The sequence below is a fragment of the Pinus tabuliformis genome, chromosome Q (genome assembly GCF_031772625.1).
Source record: "Pinus tabuliformis cultivar Carrire ecotype Pingquan chromosome Q, CPIR1, whole genome shotgun sequence".
Lineage (NCBI taxonomy): Eukaryota > Viridiplantae > Streptophyta > Pinopsida > Pinales > Pinaceae > Pinus > Pinus tabuliformis.
The window spans coordinates 1,227,557,162-1,227,574,434 of record NC_142296.1 but is presented as its reverse complement, the minus strand read 5'-3'; the positions used below and the strand labels follow the sequence as shown (position 1 = coordinate 1,227,574,434).

The 17,273-nt window shown below is 35.8% G+C and overlaps 1 protein-coding gene across 1 annotated transcript; it reads right to left on the bottom strand.

Annotated features, from left to right (window-relative positions):
- Positions 1 to 10,933: 10,933 nt before the first annotated feature.
- Positions 10,934 to 11,502, bottom strand: LOC149224229 (L-type lectin-domain containing receptor kinase S.1-like). Its single transcript, XM_089388124.1, has 2 exons — positions 11,445 to 11,502; positions 10,934 to 11,343 (listed from the first exon to the last, which is right to left on the bottom strand). Exons 1-2 carry the CDS (start codon positions 11,500 to 11,502, stop codon positions 10,934 to 10,936), a joined length of 468 nt encoding a protein of 155 aa, XP_089244250.1.
- Between the last annotated feature and the right edge of the window lie 5,771 nt (positions 11,503 to 17,273).

Here is a 17,273-nt window from a genome sequence, read left to right as displayed (position 1 = left end):
CTCACAAAGATCAAGATTATAGGATTTCAAACCTGGCAATAAATTTTTACCAACAAGGATTTTTAAGCCCTTCTCGCTCATGTGACCCAAACGCTTATGCCACTGATCTGCTAAATTTCCTTCTTTTGTGACAACAGCCAAATCTGATTTTCCTATTAGTGTCTTCAATGTGTATAATATTTCTGTCTTGGGTCCTTTGGCCACGACCAATGCTCCTTTGCTAATTTTCCAGCCTCCTTTTCCAAAGCTTGTCAAATAGCCTTCATCATCCAGTCGTCCCATAGAGATTAAACTCATGCGCATTTCTGGTACATGCCTGACCTATTTCAAAAATATATCTTGTCCATCTTTCATCTTGATCTGAACATCTCCCACTCCAACAATACTGCAAAAATGATTATTCCCTAAATGCACTCTACCATAATCACCAAGATTATATGAAACAAAACAATCTTTGCATGGGGTTACATGGTGAGATGCCCGAGAGTCAAGGATCCAATCAAAGCTACTGCTAGATGTATATACACACACATCCTCTACTGAAACAGTAAACAAAACATCACCATCTGTGGCTACAGCAGTAGTCTCACCTTCATTTGTGTTGGATGACTTGTGATTTGTACTCGACGGTCTCTGATCCTTTTGTCCTTTCTTCCAGAATCGACATTCTTTCTTCATGTGCCTAGGTTTGCCACGATGAAAGCAGATGATCCTACCTCTTCTTGATTTTGATCGGCTTCTCGATATTGATCGCTCTTGCCGGCCTTGATTCATTCTCCTACCATGATCAGTTAGAGCTAGAGCCTCTCCTCCCTGGTTTTCCGCAATTGAGTTGCGTCGTAGCTCCTCATTCATTAAACTGCTGCTGACATCATCAAACTTCAGGGTCCCTGTAGTTGTTGAAGTTGTCATAGCTATAATTAAATTTTCCCAACTGTCTAGCATAGAACACGCCAGCAATATGGCTCTAATTTCATCATCTAAAATGATTTTAACAGAAGCAAGTTGATTAGTAATAATATTAAATGCATTCAAGTGCTTAGCAACTGAAGCACCCTCCTTCATTTTGAGATTATAAAGCTTCTTCATCAAGAACACTTTGTTTGATGTCGTGTTCTTCTCATATAGATCATGGAGCTTCTTCCATAATCCTTCTGCCGTCTTTTCTCCATACACATTGAAATAAGCATTCTTTGCTAAATATTGGCGGATTGTTGAAATCGCCTTTTTATCTAGCTTATTCCACTCTTCATTTGTCATCGATGAGGGTTTCTTTGTTGTGCCCTCAATCGGCAAATATTGATCCCTTAAAATCAGTATATCCTCCATCTGTGATTTCCATAGGGCAAAATTAGCCCCGCTCAACTTCTCCATATCTGTAACTGTTGTCTCCATTTTCAATCAAATTCACACCCCAAAACACAAAAACTCCACCTAAAAATAAAACTTTAATTATTACTCTTTAAAATTTAGTAATAATGACCTTCCTCCTTTTAAAATACCTTTTCAAAATTCCTTCTCCTTTTTAAAATATACTTTTCAAAATTCCAACATATAATTATATATGTTTCATAATAAATATAAAAACATATATAATGTTTTAACCTTTTCACATTTCACATATACATATGTTGGTTTGAGAAAAAACTTGATGTATACGTGCAAGCTTGATGTAAAAAAAACTTACAAACACCACATTTCAACTCCAAACTCCACGGATCCCCACGTTTCAAACTCCAGCAACACGTTTCAACGTAAATCCACGACCTTGTTTTTCTTGCAGTAACTGTCTTTTAGTTCCAGCGTTCCTCAGCTATCTCTTGGACAGATCCTTCAACAGCTCTAGGGGTAACAACCAACGTTTTAAAAAACGCTTCCAGAGTAAGGCGATGGCACAAAGCGGCTTGCACAGTGGATATTTGACCTTAGCTCTGATACCAGTTGTTAGATCAGAGCATACATAACACACATCAGATTTATACTCAGAGACTTAGACGGCAATAGGAGAGAATAATTTCAGAGATAGACAAATGGAGAAACAACAAGATTACTCAGTCAAAAACAACAGAATAGATAAAACAATCATTGGAGAATAGAAATCACTTTGCATTACATAACAGGCTTGGGCCTTGGCTTGCTTGCTTTCCTTGGCCAAAGAAATTACAAATTTATAGAGGCAGAAGAAGGATCTAGAATCCTGTATGTGATTGAGATGGAGATCTGGAATGATCTAGAAACTAATGGCGGTGTACAAAGATCTAGAAACTAATGGCGGTGTGGAGATCTAAAAAGGTCTGATCTAGAAGGATCTAGAATCCTGCGTGAATTTGACTTCACACTTAACAATGTTCCAGTGATTACGGGTGTTAAAAATTTATTTGAAAGTATTAGGTTTTATAGGCTATGAGGATGTAACTTTGACCAAAAAAAAAGTGTATGTTCGCGTACATTAAGCTATAATAAAGCATCAAAATAAATTTATTTGCATATTAACTTTAATTTAAAATATACAAAGTTGAACAAACCCATTGAATTTTGATCTTTTATTAAATAAATAGAGGAGATTTGATTTCAAAGGAACATTTTTAGTCCTATACACCCTCTAAAGGATGATATCAAAATCTTTTGAATCTTTTCCGTTCCAAACCTAAAAATAACATTAAATTTAATTATTATTTATTTTTCCATCTATTAATCTGCGGCTTCCATTCTCTTCTGTAGGCGTTTTGATGTGTTCAATGTATTCTTGGTTAGACAAGGAAGGGATTTTTTATGCCACTATTTTCCACTTGTGTGTTTACATTTCATTTTTGTTTCACGTACCATCATGTCCAAGAATACGATGGATAATTTATTGCGTAGCTTCCACCTGGGTTCTCTACCCTCGACCTCCTGCCTGTTTTTTTCACATTCCAGATGTGATTGTCGTTGAGTGAGTTGGGATGCTTGTATCAAGTTGTGAAATACTTTCCAATAATCCCTTAACTTCAACTACGAACACCCCATGAAATGCAGCAATGACGCACTTTGTGCTCTGTATGCGACAAAACAACATCGAAGCCTTCTAGATCTCTACTCTGAAATTAAAGAAACTCTTAACTCAATTTCATTACATTCGTTACTATTATCAATATTTTGTGTAAAATTGGTTGTTCAAATAGTGGTTATTCACTGATGGTTCTGATAATGTAACATTTAACGTGGTTTTGAAAGGTTTTACAACGAAGCGAAACTACCAAAAGCTCTTAGGGTTCAACAAAGGATTTTCCTACTTCTAGTGAGCTTCAACAAATATTTCTTCCTCCGACAATGATCAGTGAGCTTAGTTGGTTGGAGGTGCAGTACGAAGGATTTTGTGCAGGTTGCAAGGCTCTTGACACTTCTTTTGGTCTTCTTATTGTATGTTGGTCTGCATGGTGGTTCTTATTCAATTCTTTAGGGAACATGTCACCTCTTCTAATCCCCTTGCCGCGTGCAATATTCTTGGTCTAGTTATCTTGGTCTTGTTATACTTGGTCTAGTTACCTTGGTCTTAATCTTGGTCTAGTTATCTTGGTTTTGTTATTTTGTGTAAGGGTTGTGAAAATTTTGTATGGTTATATGTTTGACTTACGGGAATATTTTTTGTGGTTTAAAAAGTCATCGACATCATTTGTATTCAGGAAATATGGTTGTTATCTTTGTGTGGATCTGCTAAGTAATGCTATGCTACAGTCCATTTTTGATCTTGACCCTAATGTAATCTAGGTTATAGAAGTCTTTAATTTTTAATAGAATAGCATGTTATGGAGTGGTTGTTTCTTCCATGGGACTTCTAATTTTTAATAGAATAGCATGTTATGGAGCGGTTGTTTCTTCCATGGTCTAAATTCATGTAATATAAATTTGGTTTTTGATTAATATAAAACCTTAATTAAAAAAAAACACAAATAATCAAAACAAAACAAATCAAAAAACTTTCTATATGTAGTGTTTCACAATATCTCTCATAATTAAAAAAATATAATATTTTATATTTTAAAAACATATAAACTATCATAATTAAAAAACTTAATATTTATATCATAATCACACAATTTTTAATAAATATATAAAAATTTATATATTTGAAACAATTATTTTATATTTTTCATTTTATCTCCATTGTATAAATATTTTACAATATCACTCCAAATTAGAAGATACACTACCCGTTTATACTTTAGTTGTCACACTTATATATTTTAATTGATATTAACATATCATGAAAGACTACTATCCTTAATTAGTAATCATCTTTTAATAACATTTTTAACAATATACTAGTTATTAAATAAAATTTTAAAATATTGATATCAACAATAATAAGATTAACATAACCTTTATTAGGTAATAAAAAATATATTTTTCTATTACCTTTATTAATATACAAATCTCCCAATGACATACCTCCTAGCGTTAACACAATTGAGAAGATGTTTTTATTACCTTCACTAATAACAACAATGGAGCAGATGTTTTAATTACCTTCACTAAATGAAGTTTTGAGTAGGAGTACAAATTCTCCATTCCGCAACACATATCAAGTAATTAAGAATGAATGTGCATTTAATGAAGGGTTGGTGAAAACGTATGGCCAAACATTTTTTCTGCAACTGTTATTTGTATTCCACAACATGTACAAGTTTAGAAAATTATGTTTTAGAACAAATGCCCATTCGAGGTTTTAATACTTTGACTTTTCATGTATTAAAATATTAGAAAATGTAAGTTTTGAATATACATTTATGTAGAAAACTCTTGCTAAGTTGGGGATGCAAAGTGTGAAAGGTCAAGGTTAGAAATTGTGGACCAATTTTAGTGGGTGCGTGAAAACGAAGTTTTACAATTTGTGACTCTGCAACAACTTTTGTTTCATTGGATGAAGGAGCCACAACCTCCATATGAATGTATTTCATGTATTCAAAATATAATCCAAATTTCATATGAATGTATTTCATATACTCGAAATATAATCCAAAGTTTTATTGTGTTGCTCTCATTTACTATGTTTTATTGTTCTGGTAAAACTATGTTAGTGTAAGAACAAGTTTTTTTACTAGGAGTTAAAGGTTGTTTTGAAGGCATTTTTTTGGAGTGTATTTACTAGTAGGGAGAAAGTTTTTTTTACTGTCAGAAATGGTAGCATCAAGCACAAGATTGAATAATCCTCAGATACCTCAATTTAATGGGAAAAATTGATTATTGGGCTACAATAACGAAGGCTTTGTTTTCTTCCCAAGGTATTTGGGATTTGGTGGAGAATGGGTTTCAAAAACTAGTGGATGCAGCAGAATACAATGCCTTGTCACAAGAAGAAAATGATTTTGAGGGACAATAGGAAGAAGGATTCGAAATCCCTCTTCTACATATTTCGAGAAGTTCCTGAAAGTATTTTCCCAAGGATTGCAGCAACAACAAAGTCCAAGCAAGCATGGGACACCCTCTAGACAGCCTACCAAAGCATGGAAAACGTGAAGACAACAAAACTACAAATGTTGAGGAGAGACTTTGAGACAATTTGTATGAAATAGTCTGATAATGTAGACTCATTTTTTATATAAATAATTGGACTAGTTACTCAAATCAGATCTCATGGTGAGACACTTGGAAAGGAGAATAGTTGAGAAAATTTTGAGAGGTATTCCAACAAGATTTGATGTCATTGTTGTGGCCATAGAAGAGACAAAGGATCTCTCACAATTTTCAATGGATGAGATTCATGCATCACTTATTTCTCATGAACATAGACTGAACAGAGCAACAAACTCCTCATTGGAGCATGCCTTCAAGACACAAGTTTCATTTGGTTGAGGTAGAGGTAAAGGAAGATCAAATGCTAGAGGAAGAGGAAGAAGCCCACACAGAGGTGGAAAAGGAAACCCTTCAAACTCAAGTGGAAGGGGTAGAAATCAAAATTAAAGTCAAGGCCCAAGCCATAATCAAGAACAAGGTTATAAGTATGATAAATCTCAAGTTCAATGTAATTATTGTAAGAAGTATAGTCATTATGCAAAAGAATGTAGAAAGAAGCAACATCACATAAGTAACAAACGAAGTGCAAATTTCATAAAGGAAAATCAAAACCAAGATAACATGTTTTTAGCTTGTAATGTAGCACAAGAAAAACAAAGGGATGTATGGTTCCTAGATTCAGGGTGCAACAACCATATTGCAGGGAACATAGAAATGTTTACCAATCTAGATGAAAGTGTGAAATATAAAATGACATTAGGGACTGATAGTAAAGTCTCTGTCATGGGCAAAGGAAGATTCAATATTCTAACAAAGAAGGGGGAGAAGAAGTACATTTCTAATGTTTATTTTGTCCTTGGTTTGAAGCATAACCTCATAAGCATTGAACAACTCATGCAAAAGGGCTCTAATGCCTTTTTAAAAAAAATTAATGAGTGCAAAATTTTGGATAAGTCTCCAAGCACAGAACTGATTGCAAAATTTCGAATGACAAACAATAGAAGGTTTCCCCTAAATATTAAACCAGATTTTGAGGAATAAGGTGCCCAAGCACAATTGTCAATGAATTCATGAGAAGATGAAAGAAAAGTTGCAGCTGTCACACAAGTAAACTTTCAAGCAGAGGTCAAAGATGAAAATTGGTTATGGCATTTGAGATTTGATCATCTCAATTTCGGAGGTTCGAATTTGTTGCATAGGAAAGGCATGATGCAACTTGGGCAAACAACATAGAGAGACATTTCCAGAAGGAAAGTCAATAAGGGCAAAGGCACATTTGGAGATTGTCCATTCAGAGTTATATGGTCCAATGCAAACACCATCAATTGGGGGTAGCTATTATTTTTTAACTTTTATAGATGATTATACAAGGAAGACATGGGTCTACTTCCTAAAACAGAAAAGTGAAGTGTTTGAGAGCTCCTGCCCATACAAAGCCCTTGTTGAGAAGAAAAATGGACACTACATCAAAGTCTTGAGGACTGACAGAGGTCACGAATACATCTCAAATGACTTCCTTCGATTTTGCAAGGAGCATGGAATTCATAAGAAATTTACAACAAGGTATACACCTTAGCAAAATGGTGTCACAGAAAGAAAAAATACGACCATTATGGAAATGGAAAGCAGTATGTTGAAGGAAAATCATTTTCCAAATGACTATTGGGTTGAAGTTATCACTTGTGTAGCATATATCATTAATAGGTGTCCAACCAAAACTGTCAATAATATGGTTCCTGAAGAGGCATGGAGTGGAAGAAAGCATAGTGTCACTCACATTAGAGTGTTTGGATTTGTGGCATATGCACATGTCCCGATGAGTTAAGGAAAAAGTTGGACACCAAGGGGGAGAAATGCATATATCTTGGATATAGTGATGAAGCAAGGAATACAAGCTTTACAATCCATCAACCAAGAAGGTCACAATCAACAGATGTGCAGTTCATAGAAAAGGAAGCATGGGATGGAAGTTTAGAGAAGACAATCAATGTGAAAACATGTATACCACATCAAAACAAAAAGGAATTGACCGCAACAAGTAATTCCTCAATGGTGACTCCACCTACTCCTATTCAATCTCAACAAAGCAGTCAACAAGAAATGTCGTCAATAAATAATAGGACAATGTGTGCAGTCAAGTACTACTCCAAGCACACTGCAAAGATCCGCAACATTATCTACCTCAAGCACAACATAAGAAGACAAAAATTCATAAATTTAAGTGAAATTTATGAGCAAGATGGAGTGGATAGTAGCGTTGGTCTAAATTCCTTATTTGCATTATTTTTTCATGTAGATGACCGAATCCATTTTGAGGATGTAATCAAAGAAGAAAAATGGGTTGCGACAATGGATGAAGAAATATAAGCAATAGAAAAGAATGACACATGGGAGTTAATGGACCTTCCGCAAGGAAAATAATTCATTGGAGTGAAGTGGGTCTATAAGACCAAGAGCAATGCTAAAGGAAAGATTGAAAGGCATAAAGCAAGGCTAGCTATCAAAGGATACAAGCAACAACATGGAAGAGATTATCCGGAGACATTTGCGCCAGTCGCAAGGATAGAGAAATTGCGTACAATGTTGTCGATTGTCGTGCAACATAAATGGAAATTCTATCAAATGGACATAAAATTAGCATTCTTAAATGGAGTGCTGAAAGAGGAAATATATGTTGCGCAACCACCTGGTTATGAGGTAAAAGGTCAAGAAGACAAGGTGTATAGGTTGAGGAAAGCTCTTTATGGGTTGAAGCAAGCACCGTGTTCATGGTATAGTAGGATAGATGCTTACTTGTTGGACAATGGCTTCGACAAATGTGACGGTGAGCCTACTTTCTACATCAAAGACAGTGATGGTAATATTCTTATTGTTGTCTTATATGTAGATGATTTGATTTTTATAGGCAGTGATGATTTCCTTATCACTGATTTCGAAAAAGTCATGAAAAGTGAGTTTGAAATGACTAACTTGGGGTTGTTAAAGTATTTTTTGGGCATAGAAGTGAAGAAAACAAAAAACAATATTTTTATTTCTCAAGCAAAGTATGTAGTAGAGATTTTGGAGAGGTTTAATATGCAAAACAACAAGCGCACACCAACTCCAACTGTCATGGGGTTAAAGTTGAGCAAAGAAGATTGCAGCAGCAATGTCAATCTGACATTATACAAAAGTATGGTGGGCATATTGATGTATTTGACAACAACTAGGCCGGATATAATTTATGCAGTAAGCCTGGTGTCAAGGTTCATGGAGACAGCCAAGGAGACGCATTGGGAAGCAGCCTAAAGGATTTTAGGGTATGTCAATGGGACAAAGGAGTATGGTATTTTGTATACCACAACAAATTATTTTAGGCTTGTTGGTTACACTCATAGTGACTGGGCAAGAAGTGTTGATGATAGAAAGAGCATGACATGATATGTGTTTCATTTAGGTTCAGGAGTCATTTCATCGGCCTCCAAGAAGCAACCAATAGTGTTATTGTCAGTAACATAAGTTGAACATGTCGCCACAACAGTAGTATTGTGTCAAGCAGTTTGGATTCGAAGAATGTTGATGTATTTATGCCATGAACAAGAGGTAACAACCACTATTTTTTGTGACAACAATTCCGCAATTGCACTATCAACGATTTATGTTTTTCACAATAGGACCAAGCACATTGAGGCTAAATATCATTTTATTAGATAATTGATTAACAATGGTGAAATTGTGTTGCAACATTGCACGCAACAGGAACAATTTGTAGACATCTTTACAAAGCCATTGGCACATGAAAATTTTGTTTATCTCTAAGACTGTTTGGGAATTGTCAATGGCGACAATTGTGATTAAGGGGGAGTGTTGGAAAAATTAATATCAACCACAACAATTGCTAAACTGACAACAACCATACTTGCCAAGTAGATTTTTATTGCAAGTTGTGGATTTTGTTTGCAGTCTGAAGGACAGATTAAATGAAAGTTTTGAGTAGGAGTACAAATTCTTCATTCAATAATACATATCAAGCAATTAAGAATGAATGTGCATTTAATGAAGGGTTGGTGAAAACGTATGGTCAAACATTGATTCTGCAACTGTTATTTGTATTCCACAACATGTACAAGTTCAAAAAATTATGTTTTAGAACAAACACCCATCCTAGGTTTTAATACTTTGACTTTTCATGTATTAAAATATTAGAAAATGTATGTTTTTGTTTTGAATATACATGTATGTAGAAGTCTTTTGCTAAGTTTTGGAAGCAAAGTATGAGAGGTCAAGGTGAGAAAATTGTGGAGTAAATTTTGGTGCGAGTGTGAAAAAAAACAGTTACTGGTTTTACAGTTTGTTACTCTCCCTGCGAAGTGCAAATGTGGGTAAGAGGTTTTATTCTACTAGATGAAGGAGTCACAACCTCCATATAAATATTTTTCATGTATTCTAAATATAACACAAAGTTTTATTGTGTTGCTCTCATTTACTCTGTTGAGAAAGACTCCTCTGCCCTAAATCTTTCACCCTTTATGTATTAATGTTCATGTATAATTAAATCATTTGTAATTGAGGCACTACATTTCCAAATTTATTTTATGAATGCATACTTTGCATTTTATTTAAATTTTTTCTATTTCAAAATAATTAAATTTACATTTTTTTAATACCATCAATCAAAAAATTAATACAACTTTTAAATTAAATTTTGAACTAGACAAATTCCCATATTTAAAAATTTGTAAAAAGAATATTATATTTATTAATATAAATCTTATTTATCTCTATATAAAAAAATTATTGATAGCATGAACAAGTTTAAAATTAGGCCTATAAGTGTATTATTAAAATATTCTTTGATATTAAAATTACTCCTTGAATATTTTTACTTTGTAAAATTTTAGTGAGTTTTAAAAATATTCGTTGATATTAAAATTACTCTTTGAATAATTTTACATTTGTAAAATTTTAGTGAGTTTTATGATTAAAAATATATTGGTATTTAAATAATAATAATAATAATAATATATATATATATATATATATAATATATATATATATATATATATATATATATATATATATTTATAAACTTCAGCAGTCAAATTATTTCAAGTTTTCCACAGTAAAAATATAAAATATGATAAACTTTATTAATCAAATCACTTTACCTTTACATTAAATTATAAAAATATAACAATAAAATATAAACAATTAAATCATAAAAATATAAACATGGAAAATAAACATTTGTTTTAAAAGATTAAAAAACACAAAACCAATCAGATAAAATTCATAAAAGTATATACATAAATTGTTAAGATTCTTTCCATGGAAACAACCTAAAAACATTTTATTTGAAGGCGCTCTAATCAAGCCTTTTTCAACTATAAGGTTATTGCGAGCAACCCCTTAGGGTTAGTGTCCAAGCCACAAGCAAGCCATGTATGATATGCGAAGTGCATCAATAAGACGAGGAATGAGACGAGGATGCGATCAGAGGCGATGGAGAATCCTCTGTCTTCGGTAGTGCAATTGAATACAATGTACTTAAACTATGAACCACTTCTCTCATGCTTGGTCTATTTTGAGGTGTGTATGAACTGCAAGCCAATCCCAAATACAACACTTTAATCATCTCATCTTTAATTGGAGATGAGCACTCGCTGGACATGCCTCCCTCGAAGAAGTGAGGAGCAACAGCTCTCAAGGGATTGCCATCGCCAATCGCATCCACCACCCACCGTCGAAGTGTCGTTCTTCCATCTGATAACGTCTCACATGTTGGGCTTCTACCACTCACCATTCCCAGAAGGATGATTCCATAGCTGTATACATCAACTTTTGAGGTGATTTTCGAACCAGCTGCATACTCTGTAACACACAAAGCCAAGCACATGCAAAATCTAACTTCCATAATCAAAATTAATAAAGTATACAAACACAAGTAAGAGGGTCGATTATCTTGTTTCTACCTGCTGCCATGTACCCAATGGAACCCTTAATGTTGGAGGTACTGAATCCATTGCTCATGTCGCTATATTTCAGAACTCTTGAAGCCCAAAATCAACAATTGCAAGTTTAAGGTCGAAATCAAGCAAGATGTTGGAAGGTTTGAGATCACAATGAAGAATAGGTTCTAAACCCTCTTTGTAAAGATAAAGCAATCCATTCGCCATGTTAGACCAGAGCATACATAACACACAATGGATTTATACTCAGAGACTTAGATGGCAATAGCAGAGAATAATTCACAGAGACAGACAAATGGAGATACAACAAGATTACTTAGTCAGAAACAGCGGAATAGATAAAACAATCACTGGAGAATAGAAATCACTTTGCATTACATAACAGGCTTGGGCCTTGACTTGCTTTCCTTGGCCAGAGAAATTACAAATTTATAGAGGTAGAAGAAGGATCTAGAATCCTGCATGAATTTGGCTTCACACTTAACATTCTCCCACTTGAAGCCAAATAAGAGTGATCAAGTCACACCAAGTCCTACCATGCCTCTACATAACTCATGTTTATTTCATGGTAGAATATTAGTGAGCATATCAGCAGGGTTCCTATCTATATGGATCTTTTCCAAGGATAACTATTCTTCCTCCAACACATGCCGGATCCAATGGTACCTTAAGTCAATGTGCTTGGTTTTTGAATGAAATGCTGGGTTTTTCGCCAAGTGAATGGCACTCTGACTATCACAATATAACACATACTTGTCCTACTTTATTCCTATCTCTCTTAGGAATCGCTTATCCACAACATCTCTTTACAAGCTTCTGTTGCAACTATGTACTCTGCTTCTATTGTAGAGAGGGCTACTATTCTTTGTAGCCTTGACACCCAAGATACTGCTGCACCTACAAATGTATACAAATACCCTATAGTGGACTTTTTTGTATCCATATATCTAGCCATATCCGCATCTATAAATCCTTCAAGCACAGTCTCATCATGACCAAAACATAAACAATAATGACTAGTACCCTTGAGATACCTTAAAATCCATTTTACTGCTTGCCAATGTTGTTTTCCTGGATTGGTAAGGAACCTGCTCACTACTCCCACTGAATATGCAATGTCTGGTCATGTGCATACCATGGCATACATTACACTGCAAACTGCTGAAGCATAAGGAATCTTGCTCATCTCTTCTTTCTCTTTGTCATCACTAGGACATAATTCAGTACTCAGCTTGAAGTGCGCTACAAGGGGTGTACCAACTGGCTTGGCCTCCTTCATATTAAACCTGTCAAGCATCTTCTTGATATATTTTTCCTGTGATAGCCACAACTTTTTGTTTTTCCTGTCATGCATAATCCGCATGCCCAATATCTACTGTGCTGGTCCCAAATCCTTCATTGCAAATTTCCTACCCAAATCTTTCTTCAACCTATTGATCTTATTCTTATCATGCCCAACAATCAACATGTCATCCACATATAACAATAATACGATATACTTTCCTTGATCATACCTCTTGATATAGACATAATGGTCAACTTCCAACCTCTGAAAACCATGTTTCAACATGAATGAATCAAATTTCTTATACCATTGTTGAGGTGCCTATTTCAACCCATAGAGACTCTTCTTCAACCTACAAACAAGGCCTTCTTTTCCTTTTTCTATGAAGCCTTCTGGCTGCTCCATATAAATTTCTTCCTCCAATTCATCATGAAGGAAAGTAGTTTTTACATCTAACTGTTCACATTCTAGGTCTAAAGCAACAACTAGACCAAGAATGACTCTAATGGATGACATTTTAACAACAGGTGAGAAAATTTCAGTGAAGTCAATACCTTCTTTTTGGGAAAAACTTTTCACCACCAGTGTTGCTTTATACCTCTCCTTCTTTTCATCACCTTCATGCTTAATCCTATACACCCATTTGTTTTGTAGAGCCTTTCTACCTTTTGGGAGGTTTACCAACTCCCAAGTTTTATTTTCCTGCAAAGAGTTCATTTCTTCTTCCATTGCTTTCTTCCATTATTTATTGTGCTCAACTTTACAAGCTTCTTGAAAACAATTAGGTTCACCTTCATCAGTCAACAAAATATAGTTTGAAGGAGGATACCTTTGTGAAGTCTTATGAGGCCTAGAAGATCCGCGAACCAACTGTGGTGGTGCATTGTCAAGTTGAATCTCCTATAAAGGTTCCTGCAAGATTCCTTCTTCTTGTTATTCATTATTTTCCACTTGTTGTTCCTCATGCTCCTGAATTTGCTGTTCATTTTCTTGTATTGGTGGTATGTTTTCATGCTACTTTTCAAACTTGTCAATAACCTTCTTGACCTCCAACTCACCTACAGTCCTCTTGAACACTTCCGACTCATTAAATATAACATCCATGCTTCTAATAATTTTATGTTTGACTGGATCCCATAGACGATAACCAAGATCTTCGTCTGCATATCCCAAAAAAATGCATTTCATAGATTTATCATCTAGCTTAGTTCTATTTTCTTTGGGAATATGTACGAATGCTTCACATCCAAAGATTTTCAAGTGAGAATAATTCAAATTCTTACCAGTTCAAACTTCTTCAGGGATACTGCAATCCAACTCTGTAGTTGGAGATCTATTTAGGAGGTAGCAAGCGGTCCTGACTGCTTCAGCCCAAAAATTCTTCTCCAAACCGGAATTGGACAACATACTTCGCACTTTTTCCATAATCGTGCGATTCATCCTTTTTGCAACACCATTTTGTTGAGGAGTGTTACACAGTAATTTGTCACCATTGGTCACCGTCCCTATCGCCCCGTTTCCATACATTGGAGGACGCATTCCGGGACCTGTGAGCAGTGACATAACCCAAAAACACTTGCATTATGTTCCCCTGAGTATGTACTTCATGTTCACTGAAGACACCTTCTGCAAATTATCCCTGAAAAGTACTCTTTTTCCATTGGCGCAGGTCCACAGTATCTTACCCGCGCCAATCACTGAGATCCTCAAAAGAGGGCGCGACCATTGGCGCACTGTCTTAGAGCAACACCTGCGCCAGCCCAGTTTGGTAATGATTTTTGCTTTAACGCACGCCCGACTGTTGTTTCCTTCATTACATGGAGCTTTTTGAGGATACGAGTTCTATCCTATCTCCATCCTTAATGGCTTTTGGGGATAATGTTAATCCACAACGGGTGTCCTGGTTCATCGAATCTTTCTCCCTTCTCCATCTATATAAGCTTGTCCTCATGCATTTGACAAGCTAGTTCAAAGTTAGGGTAGTTGTTTAGTTCTGAGTTCTTAGCGTTGGAGTAATGCTAGTTGTGGTTACGTTTGTCGTGGGTGATAGTGAAGCATAGAGAGGTTATGCTGCCAGAGAAGAGGTATACTGCAAGACACACATAGCTACTCGTCCAGGCTGAGGAGAATTACGACATCAGAACTTGGTTGTACTCTTCTCTATTTATCATTAATAGTAGAAGACTACTATTATGGTTCCACTTTCATTGTTTACATGATGTTTGATGTAAAGTTATGTCCTTTCTGACTGACATATAATTGCCTATATCAGATTCCACGCTTGTGTTTGTATCGTTCTTTGTGTGTGCAGGTGTCTGTTCGTGAGGATAGCGAAGGATTGTGACCAGCCAGGACAAAGGAACGAAAGTAGCTCTGCTTCTTCGACACTAGCGTTGGATTCCAACTAGGTCCTTCTTTACCTACTTTTGTTATTTGCAATTAGGAACCTGCATAGTAGCTTTGACTGATTGTTGCTAGACCCCTATTGGGCTAGTGGGATCGCCTCTGTCCGCAGAGGGGATTTACCTATCCAACAATTTGGCGACTCCACTAGGGAGAAGCTATTTGAAGTTTGTCTTGCATGTTAATTTTCTCTTGCTTGCTTGAGTGAATGAGCTTTCTGGGTCAGTTTTGAGATTGTTCTTTACTGTTTGATCCATCTGAACACTGTCAGCCCGACCTGGGGTCGTGTTATTTATTTTTTTAGCCGGCAAGCTTAGTTGGCGCGGTTTTTACTCTGACAGTCGCGCCAATTGGCGCCATTTTCCAGTGTACAGCTCGCGCCAATGCTCAATTAGCGCAGTTTTCTTCCTGACAGTCGCGCCAACCCTATGAACTTGTTCATTTTGCTTGTTTACAGCCTCCCAAGCTTGGGTTTCCCGTTTTGTTCAATCATCTGAATGTATCAGAGCCTTTTTTGACTGGTTTTGAGTCTTTTTCTGGCAAATTATTAATTTTATTTCCTTTGATCATTACTTGGAGGTTTGTCTCGATCTTTTCACAATTTTGCATCTTTTTGCTTTTGTTTTTGCAAAAAAAATTCCCCCTCATTCGCCGGGGGGGGGGGGCTAAATTGCGTATGAGTGTTAATCGCCTTTGAGTGTTTTTAGTTTATGATCTTTGGAACTCTCACCCGTTTTTCTTGGTTTGCACTTGATTGGTTCTTAGATTACATTAGAATCATCGTGTGTTTGAGAATTCTCTTGCATAGATCACACTTGCATAATTAGAATTCTCATTTTCAGGATATGAATGAAAAGTGTGCATAGATTACATTTGCATACTTTGGGTGTTTGCCAGTTTCTGTTTTGGTCTTCTCTTGACCCAGTCAACTTTTTGGATACTCTTTTGCATTTGTTTGGTGGTTGTTAAAGCTTGGTATTCTATGCTTCGGGTGATTCACTTCTAGCTTCTTTGGATTTTGCTCGACTTCATTTGAACTTAGATTACATGGTTCATAGAAAGTCTTTGTGTTTCTCCTTGCTTGCACGGTTCATTTTGGTGTTTCAGAATTGGTTCTATTTTCATTGAGTGAAGTTTGTTTGTTTATACCTGTGAATATCTCTTAAAGATTTGTTTAAATGCATCATGCTATCTTAAAGAAAAGAAAAACAAAAGATCTTTTGCATCATTTTAGCTAGCATTTATTGTTATTTGTTGCTTTTAAAAAGAAAAAGAAAAGAAAAATTTTATTTCTTGTTATTAGCTGCATTAGGATCTTTGTTGTTTGCTCAGCGATCATTTCGTTTGTGTAAAAATCTCAACTCTCCTGTAGATAGAATTCATTGAATGAAGTGATATAATTTTGGCATGTCGTGTGCATTTAGGAAGTTTTGAGAGATCACATACGGTAGGACCAAAAAACTGAAACATAATTGAAGATAAACTTTAAAATCAACTGAATGAACATAACAACGCATTGGAACCTAACGTGAACATTCTAGAGGTCTAGGTTAGAGACGTGTTCCGGCGTCTTTAAACCTGGTAGCTTACCGTCGAGTGGTTGGGTGATTCCTCCACGGTGAAACGATAGGTGCCAGTACGGATTGTGCTCCCACGTACCGTCGCGTATACATTGGGAGACCCTTATAGGCTTAAAACCATTTATCCATAGGAAGCCGTGTCAGCCGCCCTACTGATCGCAATGCACTGAACACAGCATTCGGGAAGATTGACCGCCCGTACCCTAAAAAGTATTCTGCGGTTTTGCGAAAAGTTTGGCACACCCTCTACCTAGAACTCCAGAGCAGTTCCTTTTGGCCTTTTTCAGACTCTATAACGGAAAAAGTCCACCTGAGCGTCTTGTCACTTCGTGCTCATTAAATATTCGAAGGAGACTAGAGTCATCTTTTGTCCTTTTCTCGACTCTTAAAACATGAAAGGGTCAAGTTCAGTGTCTTAAAATTTATTGGCCACGATAACATTTACCCAATTAGATTTTGTTTGCGTTAGCTTGAGTAGGATTCTTTCTCGCTCAATGGCATCCTTCCCTAAGTCCACCGGCCAAGGTGTTCCCCCTGATGGAAACCCTAGGCCATTTCCTTCTG